The following is a 25,115-nucleotide window of genomic DNA, read 5'->3' as shown; positions in this document are numbered from 1 at the left end:
GAGTGAAGACCACACTCAGAAATGTTTCCAAAGCTTACTGAGACCAGGCCCTGGCTTACTTTTCCAGTCCATCTCCTATACTCTACTCCATGCTTCATGCTATCCAACAATAGCAAACTGCTTACAACTGCGTCTCCGTAACACTACGATGCTGCATATCCTTATGACTTCACACATATAGGATCCCCTTCCTTAAATCTCCTCCCTTTCCTTCTTCTGTTGGCTGGACTGATAATCCCCTAAGACTAAGCTCATGCATGTTCTAGGAAGCCTTCCCTAACCACACTCCCAAGGCTAAATTTATTCTTCTTTTGTGCTTCCAAAGCATCTTGAAAACCCTCTATAATAATACTTAGCAAGTACCACTGAGATTATTTACTTGTCTTTCTCCTCTAAATAGAAAGTGATTTCCTAGGCTCAAAGATTCTCTCTCATTAATTGTAAGAAACTGGTACCTAGTACATACCTGCTAAAAGTAATCACATCTATGCTAAGTGTCACTAAACTGAGATAACAGCCTTCCCTCTTTCCTCGTGCCTTCCATAAGGGATGAGTAAAGTAACAGAATGTTTTAGGAAGAAGGGAAGCTTATTACAGATAGTTCCATCTCTAACCTTATAAGTATGCAGGATATTCTAGAACACCAAGGAAACCATTGTTTTTTGCCTTGGAGAATCAACACTAATATGATCATGCAGATGAAGGACATAAGAATAACAAATAAAACCCTACAGAATCAAAAAACAAACAAACAAACCTGCAAGAGAACTCACAGTAGAAAAGTCTCGGACTACAGAATCAGGAGCCCAGGATTTTAATTCTAGCTTTCTCAGGAAAGCTTAATAACCCAGGTAAGTCATTCCATTTATCTCAGCCTCAGTTTGTCTTTTAAATAATAATGGGATTACCAGTACCACACTGTCTTGATGACCACAGCTTTGTAGTACAACCTGAAACCTGGCATTGTGATGCCCCCAGCTATGGTTTTCTTTTTTAATAGTCCCCTGGCTATTCGGGGTCTTTTCTGATTCCACACAAATCTTAAGATAATTTGTTCCAACTCTCTGAAGAAAGTCCATGGTATTTTGATAGGGATTGCATTAAACGTGTAAATTGCCCTGGGTAGCATTGACATTTCCACAATATTAATTCTTCCAATCCATGAGCATGGACTATTTTTCCATCTCTTTGTGTTTTCCTCAATTTCTTTCAGAAGTGTTCTGTAGTTTTTAGGGTATAGATCCTTTACCTCTTTGGTTAGGTTTATTCCTAGGTACCTTATGCTTTTGGGTGCAATTGTAAATGGGACTGACTCCTTAATTTCTCTTTCTTCAGCCTCATTGTTAGTGTATAGAAATGCCACTGACTTCTGGGCATTGATTTTGTATCTGCCACACTGCCAAATTGCTGTATGAGTTCTAGCAATCTTGGGGTGGAGTCTTTTGGGTTTTCTATGTACAGTATCATGTCATCTGTGAAGAGGGAGAGTTTGACTTCTTCTATGCCAATTTGAATGCCTTTTATTTCTTTTTGTTGCCTGACTGCTGAGGCTAGGACTTCTAGTACTATGTTGAATAGCAGTGATGAGAGTGGACATCCCTGTCTTGTTCCTGATCTTAGAGGAAAGGCTCCCAGTGTTTCCCCACTGAGAATGAAGGCAAGAGAAACAAAAACAAAAATGAACTATTGGGACTTCATTAAGATAAGAAGCTTTTGCACAGCAAAAGAAACAATCAACAAAACTAAAAGACAACCTACAGAATGGGAGAAGATATTTGCAAATGACCTATCAGGGGATCCCTGGGTGGCTCAGCAGTTTAGCGCCTGCCTTTGGCCCAGGGTGCGATCCCGGAGTCCCGGGATAGACTGGCGTCGGGCTCCCGGAGTGGAGCCTGCTTCTCCCTCTGCCTGTGTCTCTGCCTCTCTATCTCTCGTGAATAAATGAATAAAATCTTAAAAAAAAAAAAAGACCTATCAGATAAAGGGCTAGTATCCAAGATCTATAAAGAACTTATTAAACTCAACAGCAAAGAAACAAACAATCCAATCATGAAATGGGCAAAAGACATGAACAGAAATCTCACAGAGGAAGACAAAGACATGGCCAACAAGCACATGAGAAAATGCTCCACATCACTTGCCATCAGGGAAATACAAATCAAAACCACAATGAGATACCACCTCACACCAGTGAGAATGGGGAAAATTAACAAGGCAGGAAACAACAAATGTTGGAGGATGCAGAGAAAGGGGAACTCTCTTGCACTGTTGGTAGGAATGTGAACTGGTGCAGCCACTCTGGAAAACTGTGTGGAGGTTCCTCAAAGAGTTAAAAATAGATCTGCCCTATGACCCAGCAATGCAATTTACCCCAAAGATACAGATGCAGTGAAACGCCGGGTCACCTGCACCCCGATGTTTATAGCAGCAATGTCCACAATAGCCAAACTATGGAGGTGTCCATCGAAAGATGAATGAATAAAGAAGACGTGGTATATGTATACAATGGAATATTACTCAACCATTAGAAATGACAAATACCCACCATTTGCTTTGACATGGATGGAACTGGAGGGTATTATGCTGAGTGAAATAAGTCAATCACAGAAGGACAAAATTATTATATGGTCTCATTCATTTGAGGAATATAAAAAATAGTGAAAGGGAATAAAGGGGAAAGGAGAAAAAGTGAGTGGGAAATATCAGAAAGGGAGACAGAACATGAGAGACTCCTAACTCTGGGAAACGAACAAGGGGTGGTGAAAAGGGAAGTGGGTGGGGGGTGGGGGTGACTGGGTGACAGGCACTGAGGGGGCACTTGATGGGATGAGCACTGGGTGTTATGCTATATGTTGGCAAATTGAATAATAATAATAATAATAATGGGATTAAGGTCAGTTGACCTTAGGGAATTTTCCAACTACAGATCTGTTCCAGAAATGCTCACTTGCCATGGGCCAAAACCAGAAGAAACTAGAAAAGGTGACAAAAGAATAATCAGAAAGAAAGCAAAGATGAAAAAGAGAACTAAAAGGAAAAATCTAGAAAAAAATACAAAGTGGAAGAAAACTACTGGGAGAGTGGGAAACAGATCAAATGCCAGGAAAATCCTAGGTCAGGTAGTGTTCTGAGTTTGGATCCAGAATTTTTTTTTAAATAGAAAAAAAAAAAATGGGGGGGGGGGGATGGACTCAGTGTAGCAGGGATAATCTTTAGGGTTATGGCTTGTAAAAAGATCTACATCTGGCTACAAATTAACATTCTGAAATATGCTCCCACTACCAAAGAGCCTATATCCAGCAAACTGCAAAGCAGAGTAGTAAGCTAGCCTGAAACCACAGCCACCCTGTGGATACCTGCCAATATCAGAGACTAGAGCCTCAGCTTTCGACAGCAGCTCAAGGGACGGAAGAACAATGCCTTAGGCCCATATGAAGTGGTGCAATGGATTTCGGGCACAGCAGCGGAACTTGAGCAGACTAATCTACCCTCAGCAATTATAAAATCTGGAAAAAATATAAAACTGCAAGTATTTGAAATTATTTGAAGGCATGGGAAAGTGACCAAAAAGCAGGCAGAACCTGGACAGGAATCTATGTGTGAAGAGATTTGTAAGGCGTTTTGCCAGAGGGCACTTCCCAATCTACACAGCTCATGGCGGCAGAAAGCCATAGGCTTAATGGCTCGAGGCGTCAGTGCAAAGAGGGCAGAGCAGTTGGAAAATCAGGGAGGAAACTCTGGAAGGGAGGGACCTACAAAACAGATGAACTCCAGAAAATACAAACTGCACCCAAATCTTTGGCCACCTGCTAAACCATGTTTGTGCAGGGGAACCCACATTAGGCCCAATGAAAAAGCAGCAGGTGGAAACCAAAAGAACTGAGCAGAAACTGTAGCTGCTGCCACACTGAAGTATCTCATAGTCAAACTGCTTGCTGAAAGCCTAGCAGAAGAAAATCTGCCAGAGGGCAGCCCGGGTGACTCAGCGGTTTAGCCCCGCCTTAAGCCCAGGGCCTGATCCTGGAGACCTAGGATGGAGTCCCATGTTGGGCTCCCTGCATGGAGCCTGCTTCTCCCTCTCCTGTGTCTCTGCCTCTGTGTGTGTGTGTGTGTGTGTGTGTGTGTGTGTGTGTGTGTCTCTCTCATGAATAAATAAAATCCTTAAAAAAAAAAAAAAGAAAATCTGCTAGAGAAAAACAATGCTTTAGAAGTATGTGTGGGAGGGGAGGTAACAATGAAACAAATGAGGACTGAGGACAACAATGGAGGCCAAAAAATGCAGAAACACCCTCAAAAAAGTTGGCAGAACTGTCACCCAAGTCTAGTACTATCAATCCAGAGTTCCATGTGTTGGCTCGCAAGCTTGTGAACTCCTCGGGTGAAGTCTGAAGTTGGCCCTGAGATGCAGAGGGCAAGGATACACAGAAGAAAGAGGTGGCCACTCCAGATTGATAGGGAGCAGGTTCAATACACAAGGGGACTTACCATGAAGCCTGTCTTGGGTTTCCACCCACCAGAATCTTAGAAACTTATACAGAGGCCTTAACTGGGTTCAATCACATATTTGGCCCAGGTGGTCTCAACAATACCTTACTCTCTGAAGGCTACAGCCATGAAACAGTTGTTACTAAGGGAAGAGTAGACAAGGACACACATCCCAAGGACAAGGGAGGCAGTAAGAGCCCTCTGATTGCCTGGGTCCAGTTTGTGAGTCAACCAGTGGTCATGTCCTCTTGATGACCTCCTCCAACACTATGTCAGTAAAACTATCCTTCAGAAATGAAGGTGAGAAAAAGGCTCTAATTTAATAGAATTATGCCAACATCAATTTCCTTATTTTAGTAATGTACCAGATTATAATTGGGGGAAGCTGGGTAAAAGATACACTGTAACACACTACTATTTTTTCAAGTTCTCGTCTAAAATTATTTCAAAATTAAAGTTTTGAAAAAATAAAGGTGAAATAAAGACATTTCATATCAACAAAAACAGAATTTGTTGCCAATAAACCTGCACTAACGGAATATTAAAAGTTGTTCAGAGGAGGGCCTGGGTGGCTCAGTTAAGCACCTGCTTTCGGCTTGGGTCATGATCCCAGGGTCCTGGGATCAAGTCCCACAGCGGGCTCCCTGCTCAGTGGGGAGTCTGCTTCTCCCTCTCCCTCTGCCCCTCCCCCCTGCTCTCTCTCTCTCTCTCCCCCCCTCTCAAATCAATAAATAAAATTTTTTTTAAAAAAAGGTTGTTCAGAGGAAATAAAAAAGAGCACCAGAAATGGTAGCTATGTGAGTTAAATATTAACAACTATACATTTTGTTGTTTTCTTAGTTTTTTTTTTTTAAGTAACTATAAAAATTAGAATACTGTATTGTAGGATCTATACCATTTATGTTATATACATGACAACAGTAGCACATAGAACTGAGGGTGGATGGAACTATATAGTGTTAGAAGGTTCTTATATTCTATGTGAAACAGTACTCAGTAGGCCACGGTAAGTTAAAGACAGAAACTGATCTTAGAGTAAACATTGCAGAGACTTAGCTGAAATAATAACAGAGAAATTAAAATCCAATACTGAATGTGCACACCTAAAATCCAAAACACTGACAATACCAAAGGCTAAGTAAGGAAGGATACGGAGCAGTGGGTATTCTCATTCTTTGGCCTAACATAAAATGGTATAGCAAATTGGAAGATAGTTGGCAGTTTCTTATAAAGTTCACCATATAATCCAGCAATCAGTGGGTATTTATCCAAGCAAACTGAAAACTATGTCCACATAAAACTCTATACACAAATGTTTATTGCAGCTTTATTCACAGTCACTAAAAACAGGAAGCAACAAAGATGTCCAACTGGGGAATAAACAAAATGGCACATCCATAAAATGGGATATGCATGCAAGAACATGGATGAATCTTAAAAAGCATTTTGCTAAGTGCAATAAGTCAGACTCAAGAGGCTGCATATTGTATGATTTCATTCATGTGATACTCTGAAAAAGGCAAAACTATAGGCACAAAAAACAAAGCACTAATCACAAGGGTTTGGTGGAGAAGGTGTAACTGACTAAAAGAAGACTTACGGAGGAAATTTTAGGATGATGGAACTGTTCTATATATAGTATTAGGGTAATGAATGGATGACTCTATGCATTTGTCAAACCCCACAGAACCATAGACCATAAAAAGTAAATGCTAATATAAGCAAACTCTAAAAAGGAAAAATCACCCAGGTGTCAGGAGATCCCAGGATAGACTATAGACTATGACAAAAAAATCTAACTATATTATAAATATATGACATAATAGTATGGGAGTGGGGAGGCAGGGAGTTGACCCTTTAAGTTATGTTGGAAAATGGTACTTTCACTAGAAATTATTAGGGTAAGAGTAAAAGCAACTACACATGAATACTATACTTTAGTTGGAAATCTGTTTCTCATTTCATTTCTCAATTCTGAAACTGTTATGTGTATACTGAGGTAAGCAAAGCGGATGGTAGATGGTGGGTGCCAGGTTTCTCAGTGTTGGAGGAGAAAGTTATAAACAAAAAAAAAAAGGGGGTAATACTGCATTAGAGTCAGTTATACCAGTATGAACTCATATTTATGTATCTGTATAAACATGTATATATACAGACACATAGTAAATAGGTACAGAAATAATGACAGACATTGTGTATACATGGATTACAACACATGTACTACCTAGCTCTGTCTACTATCAGGGCCCAGGAACAATGACATCACAGTAACAAGTACTTGTACAAGTCAGATCTTGGTTCCTAAATACCATTATCCATTAAAAGCAGCCACTAGGGCCCGTTGGAAAAATAGCTAATTCTAGAGTCAGGACAGAGAAAATTCAAGATGAATCTGGAGCATCCTGTAGTACCAGAAAGTCAGAGAGTGCTCAAAAAATAAAAGGATAGGGCAGACAAAAGGACACCTTAAAGAATTCCCAGTGGCTGAAGAACAGAATGATTTGAGCAACAAAAATAAATATTACTGGATTACAATAGTATGAAATATACATGATTTATTACTGCTAAAAATAGATGACTAAAATAAATGGGGTGATGAAACAAATCCTTATAGAAAAGGTCCAAATATTACATGTAGATATCCTACCCATAGGTCATCTTTTGAGTGCAAGCTGAATTCACTTCTAGAGAGCAGAGTATGAAAGGGGAAAAAGAGCAACTTTAAAGTGGAGAAACTTGGCAAACATTCACTACCTTAATGAAGTGATTAAGTTTATTAGCATCATTAGCAATGTCCTGTGGTACTTGTTAAAATGACGTGATGGGAAGGGCACTTCACACTGTAGCATTCTTTCCAAAAACCCATTATCTTGGTCTAATCATGAGAAAAACATCAAATGAACCCAACTTGAGGGACATTCTATAAAATAAATGACCATATTACAAAAAGCTGTCAGGGTTACAAAAAACAAAAATACTGAGAAACTGTCACAGGTTAAAGAAGACTAAAGGGTATGACAGCTACATGCGATGTGAGATCCTGCATTGGATCCCTGAACAGAAAAAGGACTTTAATGGAAAACTAGTGAAATCCATGTAAAATTTGTACATCTTTTTTAAAGATTTTATTTATTTATTCATGAGACACACAGAGAGAGAGGCAGAGACACAGGCAGAGGGAGAAGCAGGTTACATGCAGGGAGCCTGACGAGGGACTCGATTCCTGGTCCCCAGGATCACACCCTGGACTGAAGGTGGTGCTGCACCGCTGAGCCACCCAGGGTGCCAATTGGTACAATAATAATAACATACCAATGTTGGCTCTGATAAATGTACCATGATCATGTAATGAATGGTAATAAAATTGGACAAGGAATATACAGGATTCTTCATACTATTTGCAAGTTTTCTATTAATCTACAATTATTATGGGGTACCTGGGCGGCTTAATAGTTGAACATCTGCCTTTGGCTCAGGTCATGATCTGAGGGTCCTGGGATCGAGTTCCGCATCAGGCTCCCCACAGGAAGCCTGCTTCTCCCTCTCCCTATGTCTCTGTATCTCTCATGAATAAATAAATAAAATCTTTAAAAATAAATAAATCTACAGTTATTAAAAAACAAAGAGCTTATTTTTTAAAAAGTACAATAAAATATTCTCAAAACAACCTCCCAAACAACTACAGAATACACATTATTCTCAAATGCAAACAGACTATTCATCAAGGTAACTATATACTGGGCCATAAAATGCAGCTTACTAATTTTCAAAAGATCAAAATATTATGGAGTATATTCCTTGACCTCAAGAGAATTAAACTGGAAATCAATTAACAGTGAGGTATCTAGAAACATCTAAATGTTTAGAATTAAACAATACATTACTATATAACTCATGGATCAAAGAATGAAACAACATCCAACACACATTCCCGAAAAAAAAAACTCTCAGCAAGCTAGGAACAGAAAGGAACCTTTTCAACCCAGTAAAGGAAATCTACAAAAAACTTATAGGTTACAGCTAAAGACTGATTGTTCTTCTAAGATTAGGAAGAAGACAAAGATGTCTGTCTGTTTTTACTACTTCTATTCAGATGCACCAGAAGTTCTAGTTAGTGCAATAAGGAAAGAAAACACAAAGGACATTTGGATTGGAAAGGAAGAAGTAAAATTGTTTATATTTAGATGACCTGATCCGCTAGGTACAAAATCTGAAGGAATCTACAAAAAAAGCTATTGTACAAAGTGAGTTTCACTCCAATAACAACTGATGTTTGTCACCAATGATAAAATTACAAACTTTTAAGTGTAAATTAGAATTTCAAAAAATTTTTATCTGCCACCATGAACTCTAGCTTCCCATTGAAGATTTTGGTAATGAGATCAGAGGTAATGTTAACAAATATAAGATTATTTGATGTTACACAGTGAGAAATGTCAACATTTGGCAGGTCTGAAAAACTCAGCAAACCAGTATTTTCCAAATGACCAGTACATGATGTTATAAAATCATGCACCACAAAAAGATCCATCCAAAGCAGGAAAAAAAAAAAAAAAAGAATTTAATGTAACAGCATGGAAAATTTTTGATATGGTTTCAGGCTCCGTATTATAAATCACTTTTAAGAAATTATCACTTGCTGTGTTTTTGTGTAGTATCAAAACACATAATACATCTTCCTTTTCTAACTACTTATATATAAAGCTGAATTTTCTAAGGCTAAATTTTCTTCCTTAGTACTTGAACTAAACATACCATAAAAGATCAATGCAAAATCCTGCTATCTATTATTAAGCCAAACATGAATGAGATTTATAAAAATGTAAATCAATGCCATTCTTCTATTTTCTTTGTTTGGAAAATAAAGTTATTTTTCTTTAAAAATATGGCAATTATGTTAACATAATGGTTTTATTAAGTTTTTAATGAACTAATAAACACTTTTAAACACCTCAGTTTAATTTTGAATATGGTAAATATTAAAAGATGTATTCCACATAAACAGAAGTTTTTTGGGGTCCTTAGTAATTTTTAGAAGTAGAAAGGGCTCCTGAGGTCAAAAAGTTTGAGAATTATCATGCTAAATGCTAGAACAATGTCCTTTGTAGGCAAGAGGAGACGGACTCTAATGTATAAGGAGAGGGACAGACTTTGGATAGAAGCACATTTAGGTCATCATGTTAATAGACAGGAAGTTAGAGTATATGGGTAGATGCTGGTTGCAGAGGTCAGTGAGACCCTGTAAGTAGCTCACTCCTAAGGCAGTGAAGAGAAGGTTGAAGAACTACATTTTAAAGATACAACACACAAAAAAACTCCAGACTCCCATCCATCACTCATTCCCTCTAAACCTTAGAAAATATCACTAGAGGTGACCAATGTCAGAAACAAAGGGTATCCTATCAGCACCACCAGAGCAATTTGTCCAGAGCTTTATAAAGCTTTGAAAAGGAAAATAGGAGTAGTAGTATTCTGAGCATGGGAAATGGGATTTGGAGACCTTAAAAAAAGCAAACTACATGTTATTAACCTTGTGCTTAGAGTAGAGAGAGAGGGAGAGTAATTTAAGAACGGTTAGGGAAGATTAGGGGCAGATGGAAAAGAAAACAAAAATGTATGAAACATTCAGGCTTACCTGTCCACTCCATCCCAGCGATAACCAGGCCAGATATTGAATCTGTTGGGAGGAGGTGCAGGACCAGTGTAGCGAGGTCTCACTGGTGAGAGGAGAGAGAGAGAAAAGAAGTTAGTTACCTTATGTAACTCAATTCAGAACTGAGTGGCAGTGGGAACAAAAAATTTTACACCGAGATCTCTACTGAGCTGAACCCTAACTCCCAAATACAAGGAATCTAAAACTGTGTGGGAAAGCCTTCTCTCTGTCCAGCTATGTACCATCAGCCTAACGACCATCCCTCTTTACATAAGTCTCTGGTGAATCCCAAAAGGTTCACCTTTCTTATTCTTGTTCTCCTTGGCTTTATTCTTCTTGATAAAGTTGGCCATGGGGTCTCCCTCTCTTTCCTGTTCTCTCAGCATCCGATCCAGATCTTCATCATCAATATAACGGGCCAGCGGCTTCTGCATTTCCTTCACTGCATCCTCCACGTTTTGTTGTTGCTGCCGGCTCTGGACTAGCCTGGGCAAAAAGAACCAAGAGTGTCTGCTATCTAGTGTAACATTTCCCTTCTTACACTAAAATGGACCATATGACTACATTTGGAGCACCTCCTTTTTCTGACAGCACAAGCCAAATATTGAAAAGAGTAAAATTTCCAGAAAGCGAACTGAAAGTGTAGAATACATCAGTATTTTAGGAAGGAGACTGAGCACACCAAATTTTCCATTCCTGAAATGGCTCTGAAGGCAGAACAATGAACTAGTTGGTCAGGAAACTAGATAATGTCCTCTCCAGTCCTAGCACAGTCTTGTTCTTCACTTCGGCAGTTCTCTTACCCTTTTCCCCACCGAGCATACAGCTCATCTCTCTCCGAGTCCTTCTCTGCTTTTCTCCTTTGCTCTAAACGTTCCAGTTTCAAATTCCTCTTACGGCCAGACTTATCTCGAAATACAGTTTCAGCATACTGGAATTCAGCTGCAAAGGAAAATTCTACTTTTAAAGATAAACATCAGGTATCAAAATCAGAAACAATATTCTAACAGTTGAAATCAACCACTTGGGATTCCTTTTTTTTTTTTTTTAACCACTTGGGATTCTGATGCTGGATAAAAACTTTTGCAGCCAGACTACAAATAGCTCCTACCAATATCTAACTAACCTTTTTCAAGAATGAAAAGAATCACTTGGGCCTACTAAGAAGTTAAAATAATACATAAAACCAGAACTGAAATTTGATATCAATTAAAAGTTTAAAATATCAGGCACAATAAACTACATTAAAAAAATAAAATCTAAATGAGCCTCAATTAGTCTCTGAATTTTTACATTTTTACCTTCGAACGCCAGAGTTTCTTGGTCCCGTTTCTTGAGCTCCTGCTGCTCTTGCTGTATGTCAGTTAACACCAACCCAGTTTTAGCCCCAGAATACATGTGTGTAGCCTATGCAATAGAAAGGGGAGCATGCGACATTAATGAGACAATGTAGCAGTAGGCTCCAGGGTATACACAGTTAGATGCATTTTTGCCTGATAATTAGCAATAACCAAACCAAACACTGTAGCTTTGTATTCTCATTATTGACCACAAGATTCACAAAATAAAAAAGAATAAAGCTGAATTTGGTGGCAAATTAACAGTACTATTAAGTTTTAAGAATAAACAGAAACACAAACTAAGAAAATATTAAAGAAAAGGCACAGCATCTATATTTCTGACTTTTTAATATATAAACTGCACACATGAAGATACATTTTCAAATCACCTGATTGAAACCTGTATCAAGCTCTAAGCCCTCCAGTAGAGACATACACTGATAAAATATTCCATTTCAACTACATATTCAAGCAAATCTAAGGTCCTTCAATTGTGGATACATTTCAGGATAATGACAAGTTATGACCAAATCAAACCTTTTTATTAAATTCCATTTCATATCAAGATAACCAACCGACCCATAAACGGAGTATACAGAGTATCCAGTGCAACATATAAACCTGATTAGCATAAAATTGTCCATGAAAGAAACAGATGCCTAAAATGCAATGGGTCCAGTTTCAACACAAACCTCACTTTGTTCCCCAAAAGAGAAGAGCCCCACTTCCTGAGTCAGGGACAGGCTACAAGAATAATGTGGGTGACAGAGAAGACTTACCTGGAAAAGTCTGGGTTGGACGGAAATGTGCATATTGCAGACTCTATTACTGTTCATTTTTTTCTATTACTATTTCTTAACCAACCCACTGGAATAAGATTCTTTTCCTAGCACCAGTGTGCTTTGCAAAACAAAAAAGAGTTCATGTGGATGATCTGGGCAATTCATGCTTCATCATAGATTTAAAATAAAACAAAACACTGACTTCCCAGGTGATATGATTTCTAAAAGTCATTTTATATTTTAAACACCTCTCTTTATGCTCTGGATATAGAGACCTGTAGTCCAATTTATAATAATAAATTGCTTGTGCTAATGTCTCACTTTGTCCTGGGCACTTGTAAGATACACTTACACATTTAACTCACAATAACCTCATGAAGTACATACTACCATTATCCATGTTTTACAGATGAAGCTGGAGCTTAGAGATATTCCACAGCTTGTTCAAATCTCACACAGTAAGTTGAAGAAGTAGGATTTGAATATCCAACACAAGGCTTGTACTCCAAATTCTACTCTGTAAACTATAGTTCTTAGTTCATTCATAAGAAAATAGAAAGTTTTTCTGGACTTTTTAAAAATTGAGATTTGTGGAATTAAGAGAATAGAAAGACAGAAGGTACTTAGGAAACCTGGTGTTTGCAAGTTCTTCTGGGCTGGGTTACAGTCAGTCTGGCCTGCAGAGAGAAGCAAAGAGCTCTAGAGGTAACTGCACTAGATCTACTATACTACCAGGAACTACCTCCTCCCTCTCTGGTTTATGTATTGGAGACATGTACAAAGCTAGAAAACAGGAGTCACTCTAAGAGAAGGACACGGCTCTTGAAAAACTCTACCTTCTTTCCTAGAGGCTGACTCCTTCGAGGTGGAGACAGATCAGAATCAGAAGATTTGACCTTCTGTTTCCTCCTTGGTGGAGACAGGTCAGAATCAGAGCTCCGACGTGTAGGTCTATTCCGTGGAGGTGACAGATCTGAATCAGAATCCTTGTGCCCTGAAATTTGTTTATGCCTCGGAGGAGAAAGATCTGAATCAGAGGCTTTCCGACTGTCACTTGGGTAGGAGGAAGTGTCCAATATGTGACTCTGATGTCTCCTAGGTGAAGAACTCATATGAAATTTCCTATGGCTGGGGGAAGAGCCTAGAAATAAAAAAATAAAGTCCTTAATCCCCTTGGCAGAATCTTAAAAACAGAACTTACGAAGCTAATAGTCAATATTCATTTAGTCCTCCTCTAAAGAGCTACCACTAACCAAAACACAAGTACAGATGATGTGCGAGAAAAGCAGAATCAGGGATTTTATTTTATTTTTATTTATATATATATATATATTTATTTATTTATTTATTTATTTATTTATTGTAAAGATTTTATTTATTTATTCACGAGAGAGAGACAGAGATAGAGAGAGGCAGAGACACAGGCAGAGCAAGAAGCAGGCTCCATGCAGGAAGCCCGATGGGGAACTTGATCCCAGTACCCCAGGATCACGCCCTGAGCTGAAGGTAGGCACTAAACCGCTGAGCAACCCAGGGTTCCCCTATTTTATTTTTTTTTAAAGGGACAACCTTTAAAACCAATAGGGAGGATGTGGGGTTCTATTCCCAAGTTACTAGTAACTGTGACTAGCATGTGAGACCTCAACATTCTCACCTATGTCACATTTATCTGACCATAGAAAGGGCAAAACAACTTGCACTCAGATCTCAGTGCTGTGGCAAAAGTTAAAACTACCTAGAATATACACTGATGTTCGAGACTAAAGGATAACAATATATTTTATTGAAAAATGAAAACAGGAGGCGCCTAGGTTGCTCAGTGGGTTAAGCATCTACCTTTGGCTCAGGTCACAATCTCAGGGTCCTGGGATAGAGCCCCGTGTCAGGCTCCCTACTCAGCCAAGAGTCGGCTTCTCCCTCTTCCTCGACTCCTCCCCCTGCCAGTGCTCTCGTTCTCTTGCTTACTCTCTCTTTCAAATAAATAAATAACATCTTTAGGGCAGCCCAGGTGGCTCAGCAGTTTAGCGCCACCTCCAGCCCAGGGCATTATCCTGGAGACCCGGGATTGAGTCCCACATCAGGCTCCCTGTGTGGAGCTTGCTTCTCCCTCTGCCTGTGCCTCTGCCTCTCTCTCTCTCATGAATAAACAAAATCTTAAAAAAATAATAAATAAATAAACAAATAAATAAATAAAATCTTTAAAAAAAATAATGAAAGCAGTACCTAGGGACAAAGACTGAGTAAACAAACCTTACTGCACAGGCCTGAGCTGTAGACAGAAACATCACAAATCGACTCCTAAAAAGGCAATCTACAATGGGTATCAACAGTCTTAAAAATATACATCCCTCGGGCAGCCTGGGTGGCTCAGTGGTTTAGCATCGCCTTTAGCCCAGGGCATGATCCTGGGGACCCGGGTTCAAGTCCCACATCGGGCTCCCTGCATGGAGCCTGCTTCTCCCTCTGCCTGTGTCTCTGTGTTTCTTGTGAATAAAAAAAAAAAAAAAAAAAAAAATCTTTAAAAAAAAATATACATCCCTCTTACCAGTAAGTCAATTTCTACTTAATTTCCTAGGAAGCATACCTAGAAGTACTTAAATTTCCAGGAAATCTATCTAAAAGTAGATAAGGAAATAATCCAGCATATAGGCAACAATTTAAGTACGTGTTTCATTTTAGAATTATAAAAGCAAAAATTTAGAAATAACCTAAAACATGCAGTATCAGGGAAATGGTTAAGCACATTTATATAACAGAACACCGATAAAGATCATACTGACAAAGAGATATCTTTATGACACGGGGAAGCTAATGTTAAGTGAAAAAAATAGGCAAGATTTACACATACAACATGTATATGCTGCATAGAAAAGGCTTAACTACATAAAAAATTAATTAAAAAAAAGCCTAAAAGAACATTGGCCACAACACTAAGAATGAATGGCTCTGAATGACAGAATTTATAACCTTTCTTCTACTTCTTTACACATCTCTATACATTCTGAATTTTCTACATCAAACACGCAGCATTTTCATACAGGATGGGAAGAAAAAAAAATAAAAAGATCTATAAAAATGTCCTCCTTGCCACCTTAAATTATAACTCTCCTCATCTCAACCTCTCCCCATTTCCCTACAGTTTTTTAAAACTCTCCAGGGGTGCCTGGGTGACTTAATTGGCTAAGCATCTGCCTTCAACACAGGTCATGATCCCAGGGTCCTGAGATCCAGCCCCACATCACATCCCTGCTGAGCAGGGAGCCTGCTTCTCCCTCTGCCACTCCCCTTGCTTGTGTTCTCTCTCAAATAAAATTTTTAAAACAAATAAATAATTTAAAGAGAATAAAACTTCTCCAAAAAATACCATTCTCATTTCTAAAGACCATAAGTAAAAGGTCCAAAAGAAAGCACCTAGGAAAAAAATTTTAAATTAAATTAAATTAAATTAAATTAAATTAAATTAAAAAATAAAATAAATAAATGATAAAATAAATAAAATAAAATAAAATGAAATGAAACAAAACAAAACAAAACAAAACAAAAACAAAACAAAATAAAATAAAATAAAAAAAGAAAGCACCTAGGGACGTCTGGGTGGCTCAGCGGTTGAGTACCTGCCTTTGGCTCAGGGCGTGATCCCAGAGTCCTGGGATCAAGTCCCACATCAGGCTCCCTGCATGGAGCTCGCTTCTCCCTCTGCCTATGTCTCTGCCTCTCTCTTGCTGTGTCTCTCATAGATAAATAAATAAAATCTTTAAAAAAAAAAAAAAAGAAAGAACGAAAGCACCTAAGGAGTAAGTCCCTCTCATAGGCAATCAAATGCTTACCCTTAGAATCATGCTTATGGGATTTTGCTTGCTTTTTTCGTGGAGGAGAGAGGTCAGAGTCATACTCATACTTGCTGTTCTTTGGGAGTGGTGCATGAGATGGTCCTGGCTCCTTCCAATGTGGAGAAGTTTTGCTAGAGGCTCTTTCTGGGGCTTTACTGCTTTTGGTTCTGGGCAGTGGATGAGGGACATTAGCAGCTAAATCAGGGGAGTCATGACGAGCCCTCTTGAGCTGCAATGTGTCCAAGGAGTCAAGAGTCCTTCTAGGTTGAGATGTGTCAGGGGAGCTATTTCGGGCCCTTCTGGAAACAGAGCTATCTGAGGAACTATGATGGGCCCTCCTAGAAAGAGATGGATCTGGTGTGTCATGATGGGCTTTCCTAGGAGACGCACCTGAATAGTGACGATGAGGCTTCCTGAGGGGAGAAGGATCTAGAGAAGCATGATGGGCCCTCCTGGGAGGAGATGGGTCTGGGGTGTCATGACGGACCCTCCTGGGAGGAGATGAATCCGGGGTGTCATGACGGACCCTCCTTAGGGGAGAGGAATCTGGGGTATCGTGACGGACCCTCCTGGGAGGAGATGAATCTGGGATGTCATGATGGACCCTCCTGGGAGGAGATGAATCCGGGGTGTCGTGACGAACCCTCCTGGGAGGGGATGAATCCGGAGTGTCGTGACGGGCCCTCCTAGGAGATGAATCCGAGGTGTCGTGATGGACCCTCCTGGGAGGAGATGAATCTGGGGTGTCGTGACGGATCCTCCTGGGGGGAGATGAATCTGGGGTGTCATGACGGACCCTCCTTGGGGGAGATGAATCCGGGGTATCATGATGGGCCCTCCTGGTGGGAGATGAATCTGGGGTGTCATGACGGACCCTCCTTGGGGGAGATGAATCCGGAGAGTCGTGACGGAAGTGTCTATTTGAGGGTAGATCTTCACTGTGGCCTAAACACAAAGGGCAAAGAGTTAGATCCCCACAGATGCTCTATTTACCCCTAGTATTCAAAGTTTCAAAAGATACATGTCAGAACTACTCAGAAATCCCAAAGGTCTGCACAGGTCTTTTGCTTAGGTACAAGAAACCAGCAATCATGAATACCTTAAAGATAACCCCTTGTATTTGCCTAACCAGCCATTTAAATGCATTTTTCATATTATACCTTGTAAGGTGAGCTGAGCAGGGGTCCTTGTTTCACAGACATGAAAAGAGGCTCCAAGATGAGTGATTTCTTACCAAAGGTCACAGCCACTAAGATGAAGAGATGGGCTAACACCCCGATCCTCTAGCTGTCAACCCAGTGCTCTTCCCAAAACCGTGTCTGTGCAAAGTTCCCAGATGCTCCTACTGATATTCAAGCTAGATAACACAGAGTTCATATTTACTCTTCTTTCAGAAGGAAAACTAAATAACCCTGTGCCACATCAAAATGGAATGCTGTTAACTAATTCACTTCACTGTGCTCCTTGCTGGGGGAAATCACCAGAAAAAAAGAGGAATCAGCATTTCCTGGTCACCTACTATAAGCCAATGGTTTATATAGATTCCCTCACTTAATTCTCACAATAAGCCTGAAAGACAAATATTGTGATCCCCATTTTGCAGATGGAGAACTTGATATTCTTAGAAAAGTAAAGTCATACCACTAATATGTGGCAGAGTCGTGGAGGATCCAGCCCAGATCCATTCAACTCCACAGTCCAGGTACAATTTCTAAAATAAGTAGCTGAGGGGCAACCCAGATGGCTCAGCAGTTTAGCGCTGCCTTCAGCCCAGGGCGTGATCTTGGAGACCCAGGATCGAGTCCCACATCGAGCTCCCTGCATGGAGCCTACTTCTCCCTCTGCCTGTGTCTCTGCCTCTCTGCCTCTCTCTCTCTCTCTCTCTCTCTCTCTCTCTCCCCCCCCGTCTCTGTGTCTTTCATGAATAAATAAATAAAATCTTTAAAAAATAATAAAATAAGTAGTTGAGGTAAGAGTTTGAAACTTCAAATTTTCAAAGGTATAAGAGAATGAAATGTTTAGAGCAACTCAAGACATTTCCAAAATCCAGTTTCTCCTCCATTTCTTGTCATTGAGCTCCATGGCCCCAGTACAAATAAATGCTGGGTAGGGCCCAATGAACACTCACTAAGTGGATGAATTAAACCAAGTCAACTCCTTTACTTTGAGGTATAATCCTATCTGACTAGAATCACTCACAGAAAAGTACTGATATCTATGGGAGATTTGATAGCAAATCTAATCCATGGCATTGATAAATTCCATGACATTTATAAAAAGAAAGTAAGGATCAGAGACCAATGAGGGTATTTCCAGTGACAAATGGGGATAGAGCAGTGGGGAGTGAAGAAAAAGAATTACTGGGGGGAGGGCAGCCTGGGTGGCTCAGCGGTTTAGTGCTGCCTTCAGCCCAGGGCATGATCCTGGGGTCCTGGGATCGAGTCCCACATCAGGCTCCCTGCATGGAACCTGCTTCTCCCTCCGCCTCTCTCATAAATAAATAAAGTCTTTAAAAAAAAAAAAAAAAAAAGAATTACTGGGAGGAAAGGGGCGTTTGGTATCACTTCCTAGACCTACAAATATGGAGACCAGAAGATTCTCTCTGAAAAAAGGACTATGGAAACAACTAGAAACACAATCACAGGATAAGGCAGAAAATAATAAGAGTGAACAAGATTCTGATGAAAGAATACATATGGATAATAAACTTTTTATTCATAAAACATAACAATAATGTACTGAATTATTGTAACTGAGGCAACAGTAACTGAGGCAACAGTGACCACTAATCTATAGTCAGTTGTCATTTAGTTATACATTTTTTTTCTTATCAGAATCGTAGGATGATTAACATAAGCACAAAGCATAACACAGAAAGAACAAATCCTGTCTTGGAGCTAATTCTTCCATCCTTTGTGTATGAAAAGGAACACATATAGAGAGTAAACTGGAGTTAAATGGTTATCCAGAAGTAAGATCCCTATTTACGCTAGGCAGGGTAGAAACCAAGATAAATAAGAACAGGGCTTGTCTCTGCTCAAACATGACAAACGAATGCCCTTTATCGAATCCACAAAAACTGAAAAATTTTTTAAATAGGGAGTTAAATTATTAGCCTAGGGAGAGGGTATAGAGTGAGCAAGTGGAGGATAATGCATTGCAAAATACCAATATTTAAAGCAAGAACAAAGATTTACTCCTCCAACGTCCTATGTACTAAGTGCCCCTATATTTGGGTCCGGGCGGAGTAGTTATTGCAAGGCCCTCAAATAAGTCACTTCCTGACTTCAGTAACCCTAATGCCAAAATATAAGAGAAAATGGGATACTTGGTCTCTCATTTCCCATTCTTGCTACCTCTGAAGAAGTTCTGAATTCTTTTTCACACTATATTTTTCAAGATCAAAAACACACTAAAACAAACTATGCATTTCTCTAAAAGAAAAGTGCGGAGAAGAAAAAAAAGGCTTCCCCTACATATGGGAAATTTAAATTTATTTATTGTTAAAACTAACCTCCTAGAAGCTTCCATTTGGCACTGGAACGAAAGGCTTCCATCTGCTTTACCTCTTCCGGCCGCTCATCCACAAACTCAGCCACCTGTCAGAGTTACGACACTTATGTTGAAAAAATCCACAGGATCCAAGCAAGGAGCACTGTTGTTTCAAGAACCTGAAACTATGACTATTCCCATTCCTAATGTGTATAACACACACAAGTCCAAAACAGCCATGAAGAAACACACAGAAACATGTAGTGGTCCTCAGTTATGTTTGCCCCATGAGATGTTTATCTAATTGTCACCGGATAATTTAATTATAGATCTTTCTCTAACTAACCAATTTTCCTCCAAAGGTGAATTTCTTCATTACAAATCCTCTTTATCACCTGCCAGGTATACAACTACCACAGGTAAGCAAAAAGCTAAATTCCTTTTACCTTTTTACTTTTACATTCAGAGTAAAAATACATGAAGGTTCCCTGTCACACCTATCACTCATCGACGGCTTCAGGCTCCTCATGAAACCTTTGCTGTTATAGGTTATCATCACAATGATAGGTTTTCTTAAATCCAACCAAAAGAAATCACTAAGAAATACATAGAATCTACAAATCTTTAAGGGATAAAAACACGTTTCACATCACCCAAATTACCAAACAAATCTGGAATCTTCTTATACCTTTGATAAATGATCACTAACCCAGTCCCTCCCTGACAGGGAACCAATTTACTGGCAGTGAACTCATTATGTTACAAGACATTCCATTGTATTTGGGGGCAGTGCTAGAAAGTCTAACTCCAATTCCACCTGATCCTCTTTCCAAGTAACACACTTCCAAAGACAGCATAATAAATTCTAATAAATTCTAGTTACAGAGTACCAACCACGTGCCAGGCACTGTGTTTGGGCTTCACTTACATTATCTCACTTAATCCTCAAAAGAGCCCTCCAAAGAAAGTTTCCACACTAATAAAGAACAACCTGACTCAGAGAAATAAATTTCTCAGTGTCACAGCTAGCAAGTAGCAGAACTGAAATCCAAACCCAGGTTATAATTCACTTCTGTTTCTCTGTTCCCAAGAGCCCACCATGATTCCTTAGGTAACCTAGTTTTGAGATATCTCACTGGGTAAGGAAAGCACCGGCATGAATTCAAGCAAGATAAATTGAGATCTAAATCAACAGCTTTGCCACTTAATATTTGTGTAGCCTCCAGCAATTATTTTCTCTAAACCTCAATTTCCTCATTTGTAAAAGGAAAACTCAAAGGATTTCTATGAGGACTCAATGAGATAATTCATGTAAGCTAAACAGCTTGGTACATGGTAAATGCTCAATAAATTATACCCATTATTCTTGTACTGCCACTGCTATTGTGCTTGTCCTAATTATTTTGCCATGATTACTGGTGGTGGTGATGGTCTTGCAGTAACAAAAATAAACTCAATAATCAAGATCTGTTTTAACCATCGTAGAGAGCAATGGGGCTAAAGCCTCCCTTGTTCAGGTTCTGAGGCAATCATAAGAGCAAAAAACAATATTATAAAGGAAAATTAACAGACCTGACTATATAAAAACTAAATTTTTTAAATATTGAAAATTATAAATGAAAAGGAAAATAATAAAATATGCCTATGACAGGTAAAACAGGTAATATATTCTCATCATATAAATATCAAATAAATCAATTAAAAAGTTCAATTTCCTAAACAATGGAAAAAATGCCAAAACATTTATAAAATACAAATGTCCAATAAGCATATGAAAAAAATATTTATTTTTCAAAGAAACTGTATGCCACTGTTCACCTACCAAACTGACAATGTTTATTATTGTTTTTGTTGTAAATAATTCTCTAGTAACGATGAAGAAATGGGGAAAATGGCATTCTCAAACAACTCTAAGAAGAGTATAAATTGGTATCACCTTTTGGACAGTAAAATGGGAATACAGCTCAAAAGAACCATAATTTCTAACCTATTAATTCCACTTGATGGGAAGAAAGAAATTAACAGATTTCTAAAATGATTCTGTACAAGATGTTTTTCAAAGCACCATATTTTAAAATAGAAAACCACCCATATGTCCAGTAAAAGGACAGGTTACATTAATACATATAATGACCTACCACTGCAGCCATTAAAAGGCATGTCCTCAAAGAATATTTTAAAATCTTACTAAAGTAGTCACAACATATTATTAAATGAAAGAGCAGACTCCAGAGGCACCAAGGTGGCTCAGTGGTTGAGCATCTGCCTTCAGCTCAGGTCATGATCGCAGGGTCCTAGGACCAAGTCCCGCACTGGGCTCCCTAAGGGGAAGCCTGATTCTCCCTCTGCTAATGTCTCTACCTGTCTCTCTGTGGCTCCCATAAATAAATAAATAAAAATCTTTAAAAAAGGAACTAAAGGAAGGGAAGGAAGGGAAGGAAGGGAAAGAAGGGAAGGAAAGGAAGGAAAGAAAAGGAAGGAAGGAAGGAAGGAAGGAAGGAGCGAGCGAGCAGACTCCGAAACCATATGCTCAGTGTGATCTGGATTATATTTAAAAAATAAATAAAATACAAGTATGTATAATCTATGAATTAAAGACATATGCATCCAAATGTTAGCAGTTGTTACCTCTGAACAGTCACAGAATCAGTAATTACTATATTCTTTTCAAAATTTTAAACCTCCTTGTAATTTGCTAATATTTTACAAATATGTATTGCTTTTATAACAAAAAAAAGAAAATGTTGTAAACATTAACTAGGTTAAGTGACTGGCTCTGGCTCAAATTAAGTTGGTCCCTTAAGATCATTATTTCCCTTCTTCTTTTTTTTTTAAGTAATCTCTATGTGGGGCTCAAACTCACAACCCGGAGATTAAGAGCTACATGCTCCATTGACCTAGAAAGCCAAGCACCCCACTATTTCCCTTGTAATTATTATTCTTTTAAAAAATTTTATTTATTCATGATAGACACAGAGAGAGAGAGAGAGGCAGAGACACAGACAGAGGGAGAAGCAGGCTCCATACCAGGAGCCCAATGTGGGACTGATCCCGGGACTCCAGGATCGCGCCCTGGGCCAAAGGCAGGCACTAAACCGCTGAGCCACCCAGGGATCCCCTCCCTTGTAATTATTATTATCTTAAATAATGTACTATAGAATATGCCGGCGATTAACACTGAATATACTCATCTAGAATTCATTTTTACAATGTTTTAGTGTGATACAGCCCTTCAACAGCTCTCCTTTTCAGCTTCTCAGCGAAGTTTCCATGACAGTATCAATTAGAGAACGATTTGCCTATGCTTTCCCCCACTTGGTTCTTACTCATCCTTCAAAACTCAATTCAGGTATTTATATCCTTCATAGAGTTTCCTAGTGGAGGGCACGTGGGTGGCTCAGTCGGCTTGAGTCATGATCTCAGAGTCCTGGGATCAAGCCCCATGTCAGGGTCCCTGCTCAGTGGGAGTGTGCTCTTCCTCGGCCTCTGCCCACCCACCGAATTGCCCACCACCCTGCCACTTGTGTGCACGCTTTCTCTCAAATAAATCTTAAAAAAATTATAAAAGAATATCCCAGTGGGGAAAAAAAAAAAATGCTACTTCCCCTGTACTCTAAAAGCACTTGGTACACATGCAAAATGTCTCTTCACCATTTATCACATTGTTGAAATTATTTGAAATTCAGTCTCCCATCTAGGATATGGTCTCTAAAGTATAAACGCTGGGTTTTATTAATCTATATATCTACAGTACTTAGAAGCATACAGTTTCAAACTTGGTTGAATCCATAAATAAAAGGAACAAATAAAAATATTCCTGTAACTGAATCTGAACATTGTTTTTAAGGTACATTCCAATAAACTGAACCACAGCTAATTGTAAACATTACAATGAGAAGTCCTGCCTCTCTGTGATTAGTTCCCATTTCTAGGCTAATGAGGCCCTCCATGAACAAAGAAAACACGCGGTCTATAGGCATTATCAAAGTAAACTACTTTAGAACAGCTCTTGGAGGGCTCACAAGTTGAACTGGACATATGCCTTCTGCTCAGATCATGATCCTGGGGTCCTGAGATCAAGTTCTGTATCAGGCTCCTGAGTCCATCAGGCTCCTCAGAGAGAGCCTGCTTCTCTCTCTGCCTATCTCTCTGCCTCTCTCTCTGTGTCTCTCATGAATAAATAAAATCTTTTTTAAAAATTAATTAATTAAATAAAACAGCTCTTTGAAAAGTGTCACCTCTTTTGGGCCCTAACATTCCCCCTTATAAATCCACCCTGTACTAAGAATCAAGATTGAGAGTCTTGCATTTCAAAGTCCTCACAACCTCAAAAGATACACACCACAGGCAAATCTCCATCATCATCTTCTTCCTCTTTTTCTGGTTTAGTGGTAGAGATAGATGTCCAGCTCACATCATCATCCACAATCCGCATTCTAAATATGAAAAATAAAAAGATCAAAAAGGGAAGAATCATTCTTGGGTGACAGCCCACAAACAGTTATCTATGGATTTAGTATAAGCTACAAGACTCTGCAAGGTCCAGTCTTTGCCTATACGGCCAACTTCACCTGTACCACTGCCTCCACAGTTCCCTACCTTGCTAATCATCTTTTGGTGCCTGGAATGAGCCAATACCTTACCACATCAGTTTTCACATATTCAGTTCCTTCCTTCGGCCTGGCCTACTCTTCTTTCTTTAATGGGAAACTCTTAAGAGTCCTAGGATACATTTAACTTCCTTGAGCTTCTCCCCTTACTTCCCATGACTAAGAACCTCTGTTATGCATCCTTGGAATACTTTCATTGCATTAATCACAAAGAAAATAAATCAGTTAGTTGTGTAATTAGCTGTTTAAAGCCAGGATCCCTGTTAAACTATAAGGCCCACTAGAATAGGGACTATGCCTTCTCATTCACTGTGATATCCTGAACACCCTGAAGTAACTGGCATAAGAAGTAGGTGTTCAATACATGTTTGTTACACAGATAAACTATGCATGAGTCCAAGTAATTAACAATGACTACCATGATGTGAACAATTCTATCTGAACAGCCAGTTATCACTTTATACCTCTCTAATCACAACCATAGAGCGATAGTATTACTCTCCTTTTAAAGAGGCAGTAACCGGGACACCTGGGTGGCTTAGTGGTTGAGTGTCTCCCTTCCGCCCAGGCCATGATTCTGGAGTGCTGGGATCGAGTCCCACATCAGGCTCCCTGCATGGAGCCTGCTTCTCTCTGCTTCTTTCTCTACCTCTCTGTGTCTCTCATGAATAAATAAATAAAATCTTAAAAAAAAAAAAAAAATAGGGACGCCTGGGTGGCTCAGCGGTTGAGCATCTGCCTTCAGCTTAGGGCCTGATTCCAGGGTCCAGGGATCAAGTCCCACGTCAGGCTCCCTGCATGGAGCCTGCTTCTCCCTCTGCCTGGGTTTCTGCCTCTCTCTGTGTCTCTTGTGAATAAATAAATAAATAATCAATCTTTTAAAAAATAAAGAAAGGAAGCTGCGGTAACAGTCTTGGAGAGAC

General features: G+C 39.3%; 1 protein-coding gene and 1 long non-coding RNA gene across 5 annotated transcripts in view; one reads left to right on the top strand and one right to left on the bottom strand.

Annotated features, from left to right (window-relative positions):
- The window catches only part of BUD13 (BUD13 homolog), a 100,821-nt gene that overhangs the window by 74,323 nt on the left and 1,383 nt on the right, over nt 1–25,115 (bottom strand). For 3 of the 4 annotated variants that reach the window (XR_005359212.1, XM_038536057.1, XM_038536056.1), the window contains exons 2-9: nt 23,925–24,018; nt 19,605–19,689; nt 16,088–17,035; nt 13,097–13,401; nt 11,440–11,545; nt 10,942–11,080; nt 10,440–10,624; nt 10,121–10,202 (exon numbers count right to left, since the gene is read on the bottom strand). Coding sequence is in view for 3 of the 4 variants with exons in the window: in XM_038536057.1 (XP_038391985.1) it covers nt 10,121–10,202; nt 10,440–10,624; nt 10,942–11,080; nt 11,440–11,545; nt 13,097–13,401; nt 16,088–17,035; nt 19,605–19,689; nt 23,925–24,018 (1,944 nt within the window). In the remaining variant the exon portion in view is untranslated. The remainder of the gene's footprint in view (nt 1–10,120; nt 10,203–10,439; nt 10,625–10,941; nt 11,081–11,439; nt 11,546–13,096; nt 13,402–16,087; nt 17,036–19,604; nt 19,690–23,924; nt 24,019–25,115) is intronic. The other variant, XM_038536058.1, reaches the window with a different exon arrangement.
- LOC111095821 lies at nt 467–20,006 on the top strand. The gene is made up of 2 exons (XR_005359243.1): nt 467–851; nt 19,945–20,006. It is a non-coding gene; the product is annotated as an uncharacterized LOC111095821 (long non-coding RNA).

This window comes from Canis lupus, chromosome 5 (assembly GCF_011100685.1).
Source record: "Canis lupus familiaris isolate Mischka breed German Shepherd chromosome 5, alternate assembly UU_Cfam_GSD_1.0, whole genome shotgun sequence".
Lineage (NCBI taxonomy): Eukaryota > Metazoa > Chordata > Mammalia > Carnivora > Canidae > Canis > Canis lupus.
This window is presented reverse-complemented; position numbering and strand designations above follow the sequence as displayed.